Source organism: Fringilla coelebs, assembly GCF_963513975.1.
Source record: "Fringilla coelebs genome assembly, chromosome: 4".
Classification (NCBI taxonomy): Eukaryota; Metazoa; Chordata; class Aves; order Passeriformes; family Fringillidae; genus Fringilla; species Fringilla coelebs.
The window spans coordinates 49,230,766-49,251,022 of NC_140032.1; the positions used below are offsets into that span (position 1 = coordinate 49,230,766).

Below are 20,257 nucleotides of genomic sequence, written 5' to 3' on the forward strand. Positions count from 1 at the left end.
TGCATTTGGACCAGTTCAGACTGTGCTGCGAAGATCACCATTATTGTAAAATCTGGAAAAACCTGCTTAGAAAACATCAAGTCCTGTGAAATCAGATTCATCCCGAGCAGTATTTTGACAGTCAGCATCAAATATTTTTAGCTGAAACTATCTTCAAAATCACAGCTAATACAGAATTTTAAGAATGTATAAGTACACAGAGAATCTTCAATAAAGAACCAGGCCTTAATCAGTAAGAGTATTTGAAAAAATGCCAACTTAAAAATTAGAACACCCTCATGATCTCTGAGAACTCTCCTATTCCTTACAAGTTCACCATCATCTTTGCATTGGCTTTACTGAAGCCCTGCGTTGTTTTGCTCACAGCTTAAGATGAATAATTAAATATGAAAAATCCCCGATGAACAAATATGCAACACCTAGGAGTGAAGTTGCTCAACTAGCAATTATTAAAGGATCCAGAGAAAGGCATTTTGTTAAATATTGTTACACAGCACAGAAAGATAACAGGGCTTTATAGAGAAGACACTCCTTACCAGCCTGTTTGCCTTGGTTGTATTCTCTTATATGGGTGTAAGTGAGAGTCACTACTAAAATCTGCCATGCAAGTGCCATAACAAATAATGCTCGTGACTCCATAATGGGATATTTCACTCTCTGAAAGCCTTACTCTGCTTGCATCAAGTTCTAGCTATTTATGGTGTTTCAGCATTTTCTGCAACACTGAGAAAAAAGAAAAATTGAAAAAAGGACAAAACACAAAGCACTTAATAAAGAACCACATTATTTTTTTTTCTTCCTAAAAACTGTTTTTTTTTTTTTCTTTTCAGAAATAGATCTGTAGCAGGTTTGTATGTCTAACATCTTAGCTTCCTTAAAAAGTATCTTGTAAAGAGGAAGTTCTCTGCTAATACATAGACCTTTCTGGAAAAGCATAAACTAATTCTCTGTAACTGAGAAATAGGTAAAATTTGCTAATGGTATGCAGATCTCCTGCATACAATAGGCTAAAGACAGACTAACTCCAGGAGTAAGGGAAACTAAATTAAAAGAAATATCCAAGGGAATAACTTGATGAATAATAAAGCATAAAGATAATACATTAGCACCATCACTAATGTTAGAGCATATTACCAATGATTGGCCATAATATGGTGCTATATTAGTTAAAATTATTGTGGGTTCAGAACTAAAACCCAGTAATTCTTACCATTAGGCTAAACCCCAATAATTTGAATTTAAATTCACATCTGTCAAGCTCTTTTTTTTCTCAGCCTCCTCAATTCTGAAACATTAAGTGATGTAGCTATTCCCCCAAGCAATTGAATCAGTGACAACTGGTATGCATTCTTCTTATCATAAGATTCTGCAGAACCTCCTCTGTGATTGAGTTCCATTTCTAGTGCCAAGAGTCTTAATAGTCTCACAAGAACGGTATGACTCATCTCCGTTTGTGAAATGTGTAACCCAGAACAGAGTGGGGAATCCCAAGCCCCAAAAATGGATTAGCAAACATCAGATTGGCAAATTGAGATAGGCACCGGTCTCTACACTGGATTAAAAATACACACACTAGCATGCAAAAATGGAGCCAGAAGGAACCTTCTGCACAAGCCCCAGCAGTTCTGATACTCACAAATACCATGATATTACTCTGAAATCCTCAGTAAATGTGTATTAGTCCAAGTTTCCAAACTGCTGCAGTATAAAAACACAAATTCAGTTATGCAATTTATCAGCATCAAAAGAGGGTGGTAAAATTTCTGCTGGCCTATCTGCAGGCATTCTTAAATTTCTCCCCATGTTTGAATGCTGGCCTTTTCCTGTGATCCCAGACAAGAAGGATTTTCTGAGTGTATGCTACAACATAAGGGAACCTGGTCTGGACAGGCGTGCCCATATCTATAGCAAACCATTCCTCCCCTCCCACTGAGGCTGGAAAAGGACAGGGAGACTCCTTCCTCCATCACTCCATTAGTAGGAGACATGGTAGGTCCACAATATCAGAAATGAAAACCATAATGCTCCTTGAAGTCAAAACTCCTTCCTTATCCTGCAGTTTTACCAGAGAGAGAAGGATTTGTAACTGCACCAGTTACAAACCTTGAGCTCCTGCAGCAAGAATCCCTGCCAAACTTAATTTGTCTGTTTAGTATGAAATGTATAAATGATACAGTAACAGTTACTGAAACAGCTGTGACTGAACCATCAGCTACAGTAAACACCACTTAGAAAGCCCCAATCAAAACATCTTGATAATACGGCAAGATTTGGGAACCGCAAACACAGAAATAGACTTGCACAATCTGCTGCTTTCTGGATCCTTCAAAATCATCCAGAGAAGAAAGAGAGGTGGGGAAAAGCAGAAAAAGTAGCAGGGAAAGAATTCCTTTCCTCTGCCTTACTTTTTCCCTCATAGACAGCTCAGCTGTGGAATGGAGATTGGAGAGTGATAACCTCTCCTCAAGCTCCTCACATGCAGTCTGACCTCTCAAAAACCCCTGCCTGCTCACTGCATACTTGACGACACACCAGCCACTTCCTCCAGTTTTTGAAGAACAGCCTACAGTTTCTTATGAAAACAAGAGGCGAGGTAACATGTGCAAATCAATTTTGGACATGACTCAGAAGCTAAAAAAAGCACAAACCTTTCTCTACTGACCACATTTTATTAGTCATGGAAGTACAAAAACCAAGGAGGAGCCCTGTCATGTTGTTTCCACCAGATGCAAAATATAGATTCCAGGACTAATTTTGTTCAGAAGTACTTCCTTCTGATATTTTGTATATAGATTGCCACTGTTTTTCATCACCTAGATCTAGCTATTCTTTCCTCTTAGATAAAGACATAGCAAATTTCAGAATATACAATAAATATTCTACTTGCAAGTGAATAGATAACACAGCTCAGTTGCCACTGAAGTTACTCTGTAATAAAGTTGTGAATTTTTTGTCTGTACACTTAACATAACTAATCGAAAAAATGTTTTCGAACTATCACTATAATACACAGTAGAATTCATAGAATGAGAATTCTATAGGTCCTTAAACCACTTACGTGTCCACAGATTTTGTGGCAGGGAAAAAGCACAAAGAGAAACTGCATCAGGCAAAACACACCAAAGCAAGTGCAAAAGTCAATCTAGAATTAGTAAGTTTCAAAATAAATTTTACTTCTGCAAAAACAGTTTTTACTTCCTCAGTCCTTCACACCTAGAAGTTTGAAACTTTTCATTTATCTGAGCCCATCTGCACAGGTATCCTTTTTGAAGATATTTGGTCTGCAAACAGAGGCTTACATAAGTAATTTTAGCTATACTCATGTCAAGTTGTCCATCTCCAATCTACTGCTAAATTTCAGCAGGACTAAGATCTGGAAGCACCTAAAAAATACTGGTTGTCAAATAATGTCTTCCTGTATGCTAGCTTTTAACCCTGCCAATTTACTTATAGTGCATAAAATTAATTTTCTGTGTTGCCATGTAAGTGCTCAAGTTTTTTTTAAAGGACATGTACAGGGTACATGCATACAGACCCAGGAACACCTTGCACTGTTAGCTTCAACACACCAGAGATAACTTCTTGAGGATATTATGTTTATTTAGCTAAGTGAGGATATGAAGATACAGAAGTTTAATCACAAGACCTGTATGTGGAACAGCTGCTGTTTACCTAGAGAATAATGTATTTCACTCAGAAGACCAGTATGATCAAAAAAACGTGTCTGCAACAAGAAACAAGAATTTCTGGATAGAAGGCTATTTTCCCCATGAACTCACAAGAAAGGAGGACTTGAATTTTAATTCTGAATTTACCAGTGATGTCTCCTTTGCTGTGAAGCTGGTTAATCTTTCCAGTAATTTTCTTGAAAAACACATTGATTCACTTGGAGAATGTATTCAGTTGCAAATTTTGGACAACACCCACACTAGGATATAAAACCAGACTAAAATGCTCCTATCACTCTTTGTCCATCACTATTAACCACAGAACCTCTCCTTTTTTTTTTTCCTCCCCTATTCTAGGATAACAGCATTGTTTCCCCAGAGCATTGTCTGCTTTTCTCTCTACAGCCAGACAGACATGGCATGTGTCATACAAACAGATTCCTTCTCTTCAGAAATAATGCTCTAACTTGCATTACCCTCCAATTAGGTAACTGCCTAGGTCAACAGCCCTCTGTTCAAAATCTATCAGGTCTCTGTGGCCTGAACATCAAATCCCTGGCTGCCTCGGTATTCCTCCAAGGGCGGCAAACAGACAGAAATATAGTTCTTGGAGCAGATCACTGCAGCTTGCTATCACAAAAAACATCAGGTGAAGTGAAACTATGCTCCAACCTCTGCTCCAGCCATTCCTTCTTTTCCTCTTTTTTGTGTGCTGATAAGTAGTACAAGCAGTATTGGACAGGGTAACCCAGAAGCTATTTCTGGGGTACCTTCCAAGGGTATTATCATTTAGATGTACTGTGAACTCCACTGGGGGCATTAAGAGGAGTTACAAAGGGGAACAGAGAGAGAAGTTGGGATCCATATCTCAAACTAAAAGAGACTATTCTGATATGAAGGTGTAAAACATTTCTCTATGTGTGATAAGAACATGTAAGGCTGAACAACTGCTCTGTCATATTCCAATTTCACCAGTCAGCACTACTAAGTCAGAGAAAATTAACAGTAGACTAAAATAGCTTTACATCTTCTTAACATATCCACGTGTCATACATAATTAATACAACAGTATCTTATACAAACACCATCATTTTATTAGTATATAGAATTTAGGTAGTAATAACCAAAACCACCCGTACATAAAAAAATCTATGCATGCATACACCAAAAGTCCCAGACTTATACTCCCTTTATTTTTCTCAAATCCTAGAAAACACCCTCCCATTACTTCTGTGCAGAAAATAAAATCTAACAGCCCCAAAGGTGTTCATCCTTTTCTTAATAAGTGTTGCACTACCCTGATTAAGAGAAAGATGAACATAATTTTGACTGAGACAAGGAGTGACAAAGAGGAAATGACAGTGAAAGCACCTAAACTACCACAAGTTTATTGAGGGCTGGGAACTATGGAATAAAGTCATAGCAAAATGCAGCAGTTGTGAATAAATTGACAAACGGAATAGATATTTTAAATAATCAAAACAATGGTCTACAATGGTCTACAATGAAAATAGCAACCAGGTGTAACAAAAAATTACTCATTTACTTTGATAACTTTGTATTCAGCTGGGGTTTGACTCTTTACCAAGTCTCCTGGGATAGAATCATCTATTTGTTCAGCCCAAAGAACATAAGCTCACAGGCAAACTGTAGCACTGCCACTTGCCAAAATTATAAAGAATTGGGTAGATGCCCACAAATCCATCACTACTCAAACAAACAAAATGATCATTTACCAACCTAAATTTTACATAAATAACTTCTGTGAAATAGGATTGATTGATAGCATAGAAATCAGATTAGATTTCTGCAATGATTCCTCCTCTTCCTCCTCCTGTGGGTCCTGGCACAGCCCATGGATTAATGTCACATTTACATTTTGCCTTCTGCTCCGCACTGTCCTATCCTTTGCAAATAATCGTAGGACTCTGACCTAATAATTCCTTTGCTTTCATCTCTCTTTTTTTTTTTTTTTTTACTTACTCCAGCCTTTTTATATAAAAGCGTTTGGGAAAGAAGTTTTTTTTCTGAAGGACTGAAGAATTCCTCTGAAGGAGATTTTCTCCATTCCAAAGTCCTAGTGGCATCGATTGAATCTGTGATGGTTCAGAGGTCTAATACTTCGTTTGCCGAGTAGTCTGAAAGGCTGAGTAAGCCTGCCAGAGTGCAAAGCACAGTCTAAGACTAAGCTGAAACAGAAGCTGGTTTAAAGACGCCTGACACAATAACATTTTTTTTTACCAGCTTCCAGTGCATGAAGTTAAAGTAATTGCAAAAAGACAGAAGAAGGAGACTGGTAAAAATAAAACGTGTCTTCAGGAGTCACCCTGAGGAAAAATTTCGTTTTTTCACATAATTGGGTTCTCAACAAAATATTATGCTAGCCAGAATTATATCTATTCAAGGATTCTCCCAGATCATAAAGACTTTTCCTGGACAACATTTAGGCCTCTTTATCTCAAACTAACCAACCTTACTCAGCCATAATGTCTAATCATCACAACAGACTGAAAAAGGGAAAGAGGATCCACCATTGCAAAAGAGACACAGAATTTTGTGTTCCTGCAAACGCTATTCAAATGCTGCACATCACGATTATTATTTTGAGTGTTGTTGGTATTGGGGTTTTTTCGGATGAATGTTTTTTTGGATGAACGAATGAAGTTCTTATGGATGATGCTAAAATAAACACTATCCTAGTGTTAATGGGAAAAACCTACTACGAAACTGCATCTCACTCCTAATCCACAGCGAATCAAAAAAAGTGATTATAATGTGAGATAGATTAAAAAGCCCAAACAGAATATGACATTTTATTGAGGCAGGTATATTAGATCCTCATGGCTCTGGCCTGTTTCAGAGAATAGCTGAGAAGGGAGTAACAGCAAGGCAGATCCTGACTCAGAGGCTTGCAAGTACACAGGAAGGCACTGCTCTGATATTCACTCCTCTTGAAGGATAAAATGAAGAACATCTTTAGAATTAGAAAGTGTTTTGCTAAAAACAGAATTGCAAATTTTACGAGCCAAAGACTAGAATAACTTTGTTAAATCACACTATTGACAGCAATTTAGATATAGGGATGTTCATATATATTTCCTCTCAATGTTATGATCAAAAATTGAAGACATCAATAACCATGGAAATATTTACTCACTCAGAGGCTGTTCTAAACCACATTTCTATTCTCTGTCATGTTTTGAGCTTGGTGGAGTACCAATAGAAGCAATAACACTGATATGACCATTACAACAATTTGTGTACCAATCTAACACAAAACTTCCTGCAGTCAGAAAAATCTGTGGATTAATCTACACTTACTATCTAAACAAATAAGCAGTATTCAATTAAAATTCCAATGGTGACTGAATTATTATGAACACAATGCAGTTCCAATGTACTGTATATGCAAACTTGCTTCTTTGTTGTTTTATTTACTAAAAACCTAGTAGGAAATATCTTCCTCTCTGCATTACAAAGGTGCATTTAATATGTACAAAAGAAAAAAGTTAAAAATAAAACCCCTAGTCTTTAATTAATAATCTAGAAAAAAATATATGAAATATTCTCACAAATCATGACTGCTTTCAGAATTCTGAAATTATGTCTTCTGGATTTTCCACAAGAAGGGTTATTTTCTTGTTCTGTATGTGCATGATTAACTCAGCCTTGCACCCGGGTCTGTCTTTTTAATGTTATGAAGAGAGGAAAGAACTCCATAACATTCACTAGCTTTTACAGTTAAAACTTTACTGATTGTGTTGTCAGTGATGACAAGTGTCCCTGGGACACAGTGGGCAGAATTGACTGCAGATCTATATACCTGTACTAGATTTTGTTACCTTTAAACCTTTTTCCTTGCAACACAAGACTTTAATTAATTTGGAAAGCACCTTGCAGTCATATAAAGTCTCCATGGAAACTTTTGTTCAATCCTTTGACCCATTTGTGTGAGATAGTACAGGCTATCAACTGGCAGCATTTTTAAAAAATATCTAATTAAAAAGGATCTTTGAAGGCTTGATTGAATGAACCAATTAGGAGTCAGACTTACTCTATTACTTCCATGGTGGCACAGATCCTCATTTCTGTTTTCCTCTGTAGCCCAAGGAGGACATGCTAGTGTCTTCCATACGGCAGGAGACATCTCTGCCTACTTTTATTCTTAGAAAGTTGTATTTATTAATGGCAGATGAACTCAGCTGGAATTCAGAAGGCCACAGGTGGCCAACTGCAGGTCCTAAGCAGGTCGGCATCACCAGAGAGTGCTAAGATCCAGCTCTGTACCTCACATTCACAGTGAGAGCTGTGGGGAGCCTTTTAACAACTGCCCAAGAACAGCTCCCACAACTCCAACACGTGAAGATGAAGATTCTGGCACGTGGCTTGTGGGGTTGAGGAGCCCATGTCTGCTACATACACAGCATAAATTTCAACTACAGTGATTGTGACGGTTATTTAACATGCATTGTAAAGCCATCTATTAGCAGTTACACTGGCTTTTTCCCCACAAAAGGAGACATCTTTAAATCAACTGCTGCAGGTTCTTTTGAGTTTGGTAGGGTGTGGGAACTCAGAAAACATTTCTAAGCTCTCATCAAACAGAAGAAATAATTATTACTAGACACCCTATAGTTCTGGCAATGAAACACTAAATAATTTATTGTAAAACATATGGGGACAGGAAAAATCAAAGGCAAAATAAAGAGTGTTCCTTCTGTGCAGGGCCTTCAGACAGAATTATAAATTGAGACCTTGGAGGGCTGTGTTAAATGGAACTAACACTATGCAGGGCAGAAATGGATTTTCTTAGGTAGTTTCCATATAATGGGTCTGGTAGCTTTGAGAAATGCCTTTTCCTAATGGTCATCCTATTGATGTAGAGCCCAAAGACAATTTTTCTAATTAAGCAATAAATTACAGCTGAAGCAAAGCCTGGTAATTCACTATTAGTTCTGTGCAGAGCACTGAAACATCAGATTGCTAAGGACTCAGCAAGCCTCTTACCTAACTTTACTCATTAATTCTTGCTTCTCCACCTAGTTTTTCTTAGGGCTCTGAGATCAAAACACTTCCCTCAGACCTCACAATGTCACTCAAAATGTAGGTGGTTTTGGCTTGCAGATTATAATTACCACAACAATTTAACAGCTCCTTACCTCTCCTACTCTTCCTTCATTTTCCCCCATGAAATTGAAAGAGCTGTATTACTGGTTTGTTTTTTTTCCTCTGTGGTGATATTTTTTTGTGTGTGTTTCTTTTAAATTCTGTGGTTTTTTCCTTTTGAGGGGCTGGAGAAAGGCACTGCTGATACACTGTCTTTCTTTGTGCTCAACAACTTGTAAGATATAATGTTTGATTCCTCACAGATCACTGGGAGGCAGCCAAAGGGCATATTCCAGATAATCAGGCTGGCAGCACATGCTATATAAAGGTAAACCTGCTTCATGAGAGCCACAGATCGCTGCAACTGACAGAGGCAAGACCTAAAACTTGCTTCTAGACTTTCCACTGAAATGCTCCAGCAATCCTTCCTTCTGCAGTAAATGGGCTAGCAGACAATTTTACAAAACTTAATTTTTTTTCTTTGCATTGTAAGGGCTTCTGAGACGTCTGTATTAAAGGAAGAAGACCACCCCACCTAATAATATACTTAGTGATATCATCAGTACAGGAAGGTTGATTGAAAGGTGAAAGGAACATCTGTTAAAATAGAAAACTGTGGGGTATTCTCTCCTTGGGAAAATTCCTGGCTTAACTTCATGCAACTCACTTTAATTTGGGTAGAGAACTCATGCCTTCACGATGAAAACACATTACATAGTGACTAAAAGTTCTCACCATCCACAAAAATCTCTAACCTTTTACAAGCCTCCTATGTTTCTAGCTTCAGCAGTTTCTAAACAAGCAGAATAGAAAAATGACACCTTATACACAACAGTATTTCATGTCCAATTTGGTCATTTTCCATGACACAGGTTAGGCAGAAGCAGCTCATCTGCTAACACATCCTCAAGCTAGTGCAGAGTCTTTATCTACTTCAACTTCTTCACATCCACACACGTTTGTAGGTGCAGAGGGAAGATTTGACATAGGCATGCCATTGATTTCTACAACAGCATAACATGGTCACTTATTTTCTCTCTTTCCTATAAAGTATTGCATTTGCATTTTTCATTAACATAAACAGCTTAGCCAAATGTTTTTTAAATGTTCAAGCAAATTCACAGTTTAATAATCCAGGTAGATTATGAAAATGGTTCTTTTCAGCTTACAGAATACTTCTGAAAAATGGGACACTCCCCCCATCCCACCTTCCAAACTGGTCCCTTAGCCATGTATATTTGCTGATCTCACACCAACAGTCAGAAAAACCTGTGAAAACCCATTTTAGTTTTTACAACCCTAAATACATTTAAGAACTGAGGTATCATCACTGAATCCTTTTGCATTTTCCCTGCTTCTAATTCACAAGCATTTTGTGTGAAATTTCATTAGTATTCAAGTTTCCATTAAAAATTGTAAAAGCTTTTACTAATAGCGAATTTTAAACAACTGACTTCCACTGTGTCACTGCTACAATTATGGAATATCAATAGATGAGACAAAATACCAGACAATTCTTTGGAAAAAACATTCTCATTCATTTTAAGTTACACGCAGATTTCAATAGGCATCTTATACAAAAGTAAGGTTTCCAAATCTGCAGTTCCACTGATCATTCTTTTTGCAAGAAGGTTGCACTCAATTGCATAGCTATTGACAGGAGGTGTAATCACAGTTAAGGTGCAAGGTTCAAGCCTGAATAAAAGTCAATACAGAAACTTACAAAATGCATGTAGTAGTGTAATGGCTGGTTTTTCAAAATGAAAAATCTAGTCTTTCCTCCTTGAAGCCAAAATTTTCTGTGCTCAGTCTGTATCTTATCTCTTCACTAAAGCATAAATTGTCTGACCTCAAAAGGCAGTATGTGCTACTAAGTTTTTATTACAGGGAGCACATCCCTCTGAGAACACATAAAAAAAAAACAAATTCCCCAAACAAATCTTAAACATAAAACACCAAGACTGGATAATAGCAAGCCTCTCTTGAAGAATTTGATTTGTGAATATCTACTCACTAGAGAGTATCAAAGAATACAGTCAGTCACTTATTCATTTCAGCTAGGGTAATATCCAGTGTACCAAAGAATGCATGCATTTGACATTTCTGAGCACTAAAATATTGTGGCAAGAATTAAATCCAGCAGGCTTCACCAAGGACTCACTGGTGGATTAAAAGGAATTTCAGAAACCAGACTAATCCTCTTCTCTGTCACATAGTCTACCAGATATTTGAAAGCAATGAGCTATGGCCCCATGCAATACTCCAATAGCATTTAAAGTAATTAAAGAATTATTGACAGCAATCAGGTTCATTTAAGATTCTTTATCTTTCTATATCTGATCCTTCCCTGGCAGAAAATTCATAGCTGAGGAAGATGTTGCAAATGGATGTAAAAATCTGTTTCTTGGTGAGGAGCTCTGCCACATGCCATAGCCTTTTACAGAAACACAAAGCTAACAATAAATGGAAGAATACTACTTCTGTGTTCAGAAAGTGCTGATTTCTTAAGAGCTTCTAGAACTCCCCAGCAAATGATGACAATCCTTGGTGAAGGGGTTCCTGCAGTCTAAAGATTTCCTGTCATTTGGCAATAGTAGCTACAAAGCCAAGGGAGATCCTTTTCACATAAAACAACTGAGACAAAAAGTACCCTCAATTTCCACAACACCCTGATTCTGCAGACTGTTTTCTATTTCATCAAGCTGAAGATACTTGAAGAGATTCTGTATTCTGCTTCAACCATGCACTTCAAAGTAAGAGATGAAAGGGGAGAGGTGTACAATGATGAATTACTTCTCAAACTACATTTCTGCCCATCCTTTAAGTTCGCTATGATTTATAAAAATATAGCTTGGCATTTCAGGAAGAAAAATGTCTTTCCACCCTCCCCTGCTATCTAAAACATACATCTTCCATAAAACAGGCTCTGAGTGAAAATTATGACCAGCTGTAAAGTTTGTGCTTCTCTCTGATACTGAGGGAACTTCTAACAGCAGTGAACTCAGTAACTGAGAGTCTAGGCTTTGCAGGGTGTAGCTCAGATGAGTTAGAATTGCTGTAACTCTCCCTTCTGGAAAGAAAACAAGCTGCTTCTGAACAGCATTGCAGGCCAACCTCAATCTATGCCATTCTGAAGGAATTTCCACCAATAGGTACAGAATTAAATACCTATTATACTTTCAATAGCTGCCTAAGGGGTGCTTCAAGCAGGCAGACAGAAAATTAGGTTAAACAAGAAATCCAGACAGAGTTTTGCTAGTGGCAGAGGAAGAAAACTCTTCTATCAGTCCCCTGTTCTGCTGCAGATCTGGCGACAGGGCAGGTGAAAAAAAGGTCAATTGACCTGCCTTTTCTGCCTTAGACTTCTGGTAACCAATTCTGAAATGTCAGAAGGTATTTTAAAAATAAAAATTAATTTGTGCTGTCTCAAATGTGTGGTGACAACAAGAAATGACCCTTCAATTTTTATTATTAAATAACATTTATGACACCCCTAGGAATCTGCTTTAAAGGCTGAAGCCAGCAATCAGAAAGCATTTGCATTAACCAACCAATAAAACACTTTCTGAATTGTGGTGGGTTTTTTGTGATGTGTACCGCAGTGGTACACAGTAATCTTCCTGGCTATGACACATTCAGCTACACAGCTCTCATTAAAAGAAAGGAAAAAGTAGAAACCCAAAGTGCTGGAACAAAGAATTACTCCTGTGCCAAAGCACAAATGCCTAGAGTGGCTACCAGTGTGACCTCCAATTTTAAATGGTCAGGTCACAAACTGAACATACTCCCCTCCTTACTCACCTAGATGCGAGACAACTTCTAAGCATTATTTTTAAAGTCTTCCTTTGTGTGCTGGATAAGAACATAATTCCAGTGATTTCTTTATGATCTGGAGGTAGAATTTTTACACAGACTTAGAAAGCCACAGCCGGTGGCAAGAAGAACAAGCTCGTGTCAAAGCAGCTTTGAGAGACCGAGCATATGCAGAAGGCAAACATCTGAAATAGAGCCCTGATGTGCCAGAGAACTACTGTCTCTTTACAAGTACCTGTCACAGGTACTGGAACAGCTGACTGCAGATATGTTTTGACCTGTGGCTAAAGGAAAGCATTTCCTACTAAAGCATTTGAGCCATCAGCTGGGTCAACCAAGCCTCAAAGGCTCAAATACAAGGACTCTTGCCAGTATTCCTACCAAATGTCTCTTACTAATTTTAAATAGGCACACTCGAGTCAAGCAATTAGCCTATGGGCAATTGTGGGAAACATTCAAATACTTAAAGGTATAGATAAAAAAAGAAATCAAAATACTAACAATTCAGAATGTTGTTGCAGATAAGTGTGTCCCTCTTTTATGGTACAGAAGAGGGAATTACTTTATCTGCACTATAAGGAAACATGTAGAAACTAGAAACGCATGCCCATTGTGCTAAAATGCAAAAAAGTACAATTTGCTTAATAAACTCCTGGCACATTTGAAACTGAGTTTCATTAGAATCCTCACTGAAGACTCTTTCAAGCACAGCTTCACCAATTTAGTATCTTTAATACAAGTCATCCAAGTATTGTAGTGTTCCCTTACCAGAGCAGACATTTTCAAGGAGCATCTGAAATGCAGAAATTCTGACAGAGAAGGCAGACACTACCATGGTGAAAGCACAGATATATACAGGATCCCAATGGGTGTGAAGTTTTAGCATTTAATGACCCTGCACTGCACTTAACACTGGTACTAAAAGCAGAAAAATCTCTTCTGCGTGCGTTCATCCAGCTGAGGAGCATGCCTCGTGATGTGGGATCCTTCCCTTGTGCTTTGCTCTGACACATCAGGAGATCAGCTCCCAGCACAGCCACCAGGCACTCCAGACCTCCAGATCTGTCTTCTGTGGCTGTAACACTCCCCACATCAACACAGTCAGTGTCCAGCTGCAGAAAGAGGTTTTCCCTTTAAACAGGGACAGGGCACTTATGCTGTTCAGACAACCTCCCTGTGAAAGCCAGCCAGCATTCATGGCTCACCTTTGCCAACAGAGCCCTAAAAACCTTTCCATTAAGCCTGCTGGACAGGGAAGCTGGAGGGCCTTAACAACAAAGCAGCAGCAAATGAAAGCCCTGAGCGCTGATCGGCTCAGCAGGCACCAAAAAGGGCTGAAAAGCCCGCTGGGCTTGAAGGTAGAAATAATACCTGAGTTGTTGCCACTTCATCTTTTGATGCTGTCTCTCTAATAATCTCAGGGAATTCTTACTCCCCTAAGAATTCTCCAGCTCAAAATCACACTTTTGGGTCTTGTTGGTTTTTATCCAGCAAATGAAAGACACTTTGCAGGATTTTGGAAAAATCAAATGTATGTTTTAATGCATTAATTTTTCAGGAGCCCTACTGCTCTTTGAGATAGTAGCAATGATTTACTATGTGTATTTTGGGGCTATTCCTTAAAGGAACAACCAAACACAAGGAACACTTCTGAAACAGTGAGAGGTATGCCAAATGCAAAAGTACTTGTATTTTAATAATAAGTAATGTCAACACTGTAGCTGTAATGGGAAGTTCCAGGAACATGGTTAAACTAAATTCTTCTTGGCTCAGAGCCATACAAATATTTCTTTTCCACATTCCCATCAATTACAGAGGTACAGTAAGTGGTTTTGCTTAAGTGCACTATTACAGGGGACACAAATAAGCCATTTTTCTTCCAGTGGTTGGAGCTAACATTTCTATAGTATCATATTACACATTTGGCAGACTTGAAGCACGCTTATATTTTTACTTGTGTTGCATTAGTAAGCAAAGCCATCTGAATCAACTGAAAACAGGTAATACAACTGCATGTCCTATCCAGACTACACACATCTACAGAGTCCATAGAGTAGTTTTTACTTCAATACTGGTATAAGTATTCATGCTTGGGAAAGCGGAGAACAGTTATTGTTAACTATTTATGTGCAAACAATAGCAGGCATGTACCATCAGAGAAGTGTTTTAATGAACAACTACATCATGGAGTTCAGTTGCCATTTTAAATACATGTTTTAGACTGACTAATTTATACTTAGACTTTATTAGGACAATTAAAAACCTTATTAAAAAAGAAAAGCTAACCAGAGGTATGTACACGCTTTACACGCTTTCCAGAGTGAAAGAAATCACCCTCACAAGCACTGCCTTCCATCACTGACAAGGTCTATTAAAATGTAAAGAGACTGTAGAATTGCAATGTACTCTCTGCCTATCACCTTAGTCTGCCTGTACCATGCATGCTTGTCTTCCCTTGAAGAAGCCCCAAACCAGAGTATGAGTCAATTAGGACAAAACCAAAATTCCCTATTTTCTGAAACTTACAGTTCCATGTGGAGTGCACAACAAAGAAATTGAGTTTCTAAACTCAATTTAGAAATCAGAAATTGAGTTTCTAAAACACTAGTGTAAAAAGAAAAAAGTCCTATTGAATTAATCGTTATCATGAAACATGAAAATTATCAATAGAAACCATGTTTCCAAAATGGTTTTTCACCCCTGTTTCAACCCTTCAGCTCATATGATCATCTTGGAAAAGAAATCAAGGTATTTCACCAAGAATTAAGTATCACCTTATTCATATTCTGCCTGTTCTTACCAATCTTTAACACACAACTTTACTGGGAGTATCTGACCATACATAACACACCTAGCCAAATACACAGGTAGGGAGGTTAGGGAATACAGTTCCATTCTCTTCAAGCCAAACTGGTAAGCTCCAAGAACTGAAAAGCCTGACCTTACACATCAGACTGCTACTGGCAGGAGATTCCTGACCAGTGCAAGGATGACTGTGAGGCAACTAAAGCAGTTAGAAATTGTTAAACGTGAAATTACTAACGTGGTGATCCAGGAAGACAGCATAGTTTTATGGACAGCTTTAGGCTGGATGGTAGAGAGGAACATATTTTCTTGAGTTAAATTTTATCTCAATTGCAGCATCAAAAACTGTAGAATTATCGTATCCGTACATATTGCAGTTAGCACAAAAAGAGTTGAAATAGGTTAAACTCTCAAATGTCACTATAGTACATTGCTTTTTTACTGCAATTCTAGGCTTTATTTGCAATAATTTGCATGGTAGGAACTATGGAGAGACCCTTATTTTACTTACTTTACTATTACCTTTCATGTGAAAGGGCAACTACTACTCCAAACCGCTCCTGCATACCCAGCTGAAGAAATATGTACCCCATCTAAAGGTGATAAAATTTAGCCTTCAGTCACAGTGTCAGGAACAACCATGGCAGGGAAACAACTCATTTTTGAATGGTGAAGAACAGCAGTGCTAAGAGAGTTCAAAGTCCCTTTTAAAGTAACCTTTAAAGAAGTCTTTAGCTCCTACTCTAGACAGCTGGTCTAGACTACTTACAATATAACCATTATCTGGGGGCTGAAAGCACCAATCTAACCAGGCCACATAAGGCACTTCTGGCTCACTGTTCTCCTTTCCATTACCTGCCTAAGACTGGAGCAGTGCAAAAGCTCCCATCTTCACCATCAGTGCAGAAAGGAAGTAGTGGCTGTACCCATTTTGACCCCTCTTTCTGAAACAGGAGTACAACAATATTTTCAGACAGAAGGACTACAACGTATTAGTCTTTACATGAAGCGATGCTATGGGATCTCAGTAGCACAACATCTTAGCCCCCTGGTTGTAGATGACATATGAAAAAAGCACATGGACTTACTGACAATTCTTTGATTAATTTTCTTAATTCCTCGTGCCCGTGCTTCTTCGCAATACTTTCTGGATCATCTCCATATTTATTGGTTACTTTGCAAGCCCGTGTGGCCTCAGGACAACTGAGTAGAAATGCTCCAAGTTTCTTCAAGCCAAATCTGGCTGCACAGTGAAGCAGGGTAGGAAATTCTTCCAAATGGCTGCCTGTATAATGGAAACAAAGTCTTAAGAAACAAAAGTTCTGCTTTTATAGAACACCTTCTTCTATAAACAGCTTTTGAATATTAGTGCTGTGGAATCCTAGTTATCAAGCTCCCGGTATTGAACTAACAGCTAAAGAATTATCTTTTCAATTAACAGTTTTACAGTGCCTACACACATATCAGTAAAGGAGCCTTTGGTGTAACTGAGAAATCTCATTTTTATCCTGACAGAGGGATTTTAAAGCACTTCAGTTCTACTGATAAACAAGCTTTCTTGCAAAGGGCAAAAAATTCTACAGCCAAGATATGCTTTTGCTTAGGTAGAATATTTTGAGTGGGGCATTTTTACAGGTTTATGATGCTATGTTTTAATATTAAAAATAATTTCTGAAAATTCAAAGGACTACCAGACACTTGGAAAAATTTGCTTATCCCTGTAATGAAAAATCAGAGAATTTAAAGATGAATTAGATAAAAGTTTTTAGGATTTATCAGAAATAACATGATATTAATTTCTATCAAAAACCATTTTTACATTGGAGAACTGGGACATTCCGTTTATCATTTCAGCATCTTCCTGTATTTCAACTCTATGAGCAAACACAAGTTACATACAACAACAATCAAACGAGCAACAACAAAGAAAAAGAGCTCAAGCATAAAAAATACTTCTCTCTGCATTCATACTCTACTTTCTGATGACTTGTGGTTGGCTGTGAACCCACTGGTCAATAATACAGCATGCAGTGTATTTCTTCTCCAAGCATGCATCCAGCCTGTCCCAGGCATCATCAACTTTTTGCACCCTGAGGGTCTTTCCTACCCAGGGCATGAATGAGTGGTCCTGATGCCTCAGGTTTTAGCGTTTATAATTTTCAGATACTGATCTGCTTTAGTGTGTAAGTCTAGGCTTCATATTAGGGGATGGTAAGCTCTCTTCACAGAGTAGGTAGACAAAACAATTCCTTCTCTAGCTAGGGACCAAGGACAAATGATCCGAATTTCAGGCAGAAACAACGGTGGACTGAAGAGAGAAAACAAGAAGGGTGGGACTTCATGGGCTAAAGCTGTAATTGGACAATTAACTCAAATATGCAAATGGACCAGAACTTATGAAAGTGTGAGACCCTGTGACCAGTCCTGTTTTTGGCCATTTTGGGTTTTACTGCCCAAGGTGAATCTGTTGAGGCCTCTTAATAAAATACCTACTTTTTTCTTTAGCTCCATCTAGTCTCTGTTCTAGGTCAGCCTTCACAAGGCATCACTCCCCAGTCTTCTTTGAGCCTGGCTCCTGTAAGGGCTCAACTGTCAGTCCCTTACTCATGTTACTCTCCATCACTGTCTGCCCTCTATGCAATTCCAGTGATGTACTCATTACCATAATTTCTTTTTTGAAGGGCTCCAGTCTAGTTAATTGGGCCCTGTAGAGAACCAACTCCACGACACACACTGCTCTCCCCTCAACCTTCTCCAGCTTTACTGTAACTATTTTGAGATGACAGGAGAAGAGCCGCACATGATACTCAACTTTGGGATGAGCCATATAATTCATGCATTGCCATAATTATGTCCTGTTTTGTTCTCAATTCCTTTTCTAATAATTCTTAGTATTTCATTAGCTTCTTGATCTGCTGCCTAGCAACAAGTTGATGTTCTCATGGAACTGTGTGGTCTTATTCCTTAGCATTAATAGCCCTCTCAAATCCTCTCATTTTGGATGATATCATAGGACTGCTTTTCTTCACTTGCACTACTTTGGTTTTACCTGTAATGAATATCATCTGACATTTTACTGCATAATTACTAAATCTCTCATTCCCTGCCCCCATTTTTCCTTTTTGTAATCAATTTCTTACAGGATTACATTCAGGGTTCATTCACTTATCTCAGCACTGAGCCGGAAGTTTTCCTTGGCCCTATAATTTACAGCAACACTCCTACTGTGGCATTGGATAAAGTTGTTTACTCTTTATGTATCTGTAATTATCACCACAGAGCATAAATGACATAATGGTGAGCATGTATTTAAAATACTAAAAACCTGAAGAAAAGCTAGAAATCATCTCCAAGCCAAGTGTACAGCATGAAGAGATATTTTGACTGCTTAGAAAATAAATTGCAAAGGCAGGAAAACTTTAAAAGCAACATTAGTGGTATAGTGAGATCTTCTACATAAAACTCAAAAAGGAAATGAGTGGTTCAAATGGACAGTTTTAGTCTCTTCTGCTCCTGAACCTGTAGCCTAGTGGCATCGAGTTGTGACACAAGCCAAAAAGTCATTGTGAGGAGCCACAGACAACTGAGCTTCACTAACTTCAGACAGTTTTCAATACTCTGATTTTCAGGCACTCAACTGGCAGCACCCTGCACTCACACAAAGTAGGATGGAATCTTCAAGGGCCAAACTTTCCCAGTCTTGCTGATGAGCCCTCCCCCAAAGCCCTGAACTTGAGGCCACCTCAGTACAATTGCTGTCTTGGCAAACGCAATACTGACAGTGGAGATGGCTGCTGTTCCAGCAACCTCAGCAACATTTCAGTGACCATTTCTGCATGCAGCTGTGGTACCAGTAGTCACTCTCTGCTAATAATAATTAGCTAATAATAACATAACCTAATAGCTTTGCCTCCCATGCAGTGAAGAGAAAAAGATGTCCTTGGACTTGGCCTCTCAGAAATTCCTCTCCCAAATCCATATGTAATTATGACATATAGTAAGGTTAATGGCCTCAAAAGAGATGATTGAAGCTTCCTTGTCTTTGTTTTTTGCCCTTATTGTGAAAAGAGACATCACTAATTGTTTGAATCCAACCCCAGTCAGTAGGAAAATGTGAAGAACTTCTCTCCTTCTATCAGATTCTACAGCAGAAATTACTGACAGCTATAGGTACCACTGTCAAAATAACAGATAAGAAAAGCCCACTATGAGATATATTTGTGTTTGTTTTTAAATTATAACTGTTCTTAAATTGCCAATTCTCAAAATTGAGCTCTTAAGACAAACTAGATGTTCTGCTGTGAAGAAAATTTCATCATGGCATGCTTAACCACTTCAAATAAAGTTTTGCATTATACACAGTAGGAAGAGGCTGTAATTATTTGAAAGCCCATGTGCTTCAGGCAGAAAATACAATTCTTGAACTTGCAAGTTTGTCACACCAAATTGGTGAAAATTTCCAGCAATTTTGTTTGCTGTGAAACTGGAACAACTAATTTCAGCTAACTATATAGAACTGAGCAAAAGCAGTAAGGGTGTAGTAGGGGTAAAGTAGCTTTTACTTATCATCAGTCCCTTAATGGAGAATGTTAAAAGAGAAAAGCTGTGGCTGTTTGGCACCTATACTAAGAACTAGTTAGCAGATGATCACAAGCTGGAAGGAAAGGTTAAAGGGAAAGTCCTCAAGTGTCACATTATTAAGTGCTTTAGGTGGCTTCTTCAACTTTCAACTTACATTGAGGCCAGTGCTTGCTTTTAATTAAAGTTCTTTTTGACATACACAAGGTTAAGAGTGAATTGCTGGGGGTTTTTTGTATGTTTTGTCCTGTCATAGTCCCTTCTCTTCTCTGCAGAGAATTCTGCAA

The 20,257-nt window shown here is 38.2% G+C and overlaps 1 protein-coding gene across 1 annotated transcript in view; it reads right to left on the minus strand.

Moving 5' to 3' along the window:
• Positions 1-20,257, minus strand: part of BANK1 (B cell scaffold protein with ankyrin repeats 1) — a gene marked incomplete at both ends in the record, with an annotated part of 138,995 nt that overhangs the window by 67,621 nt on the left and 51,117 nt on the right. The window contains one exon of the mRNA XM_084204019.1: positions 16,481-16,677. Within this exon, the coding sequence (XP_084060145.1) occupies positions 16,481-16,677 (197 nt within the window). The remainder of the gene's footprint in view (positions 1-16,480; positions 16,678-20,257) is intronic.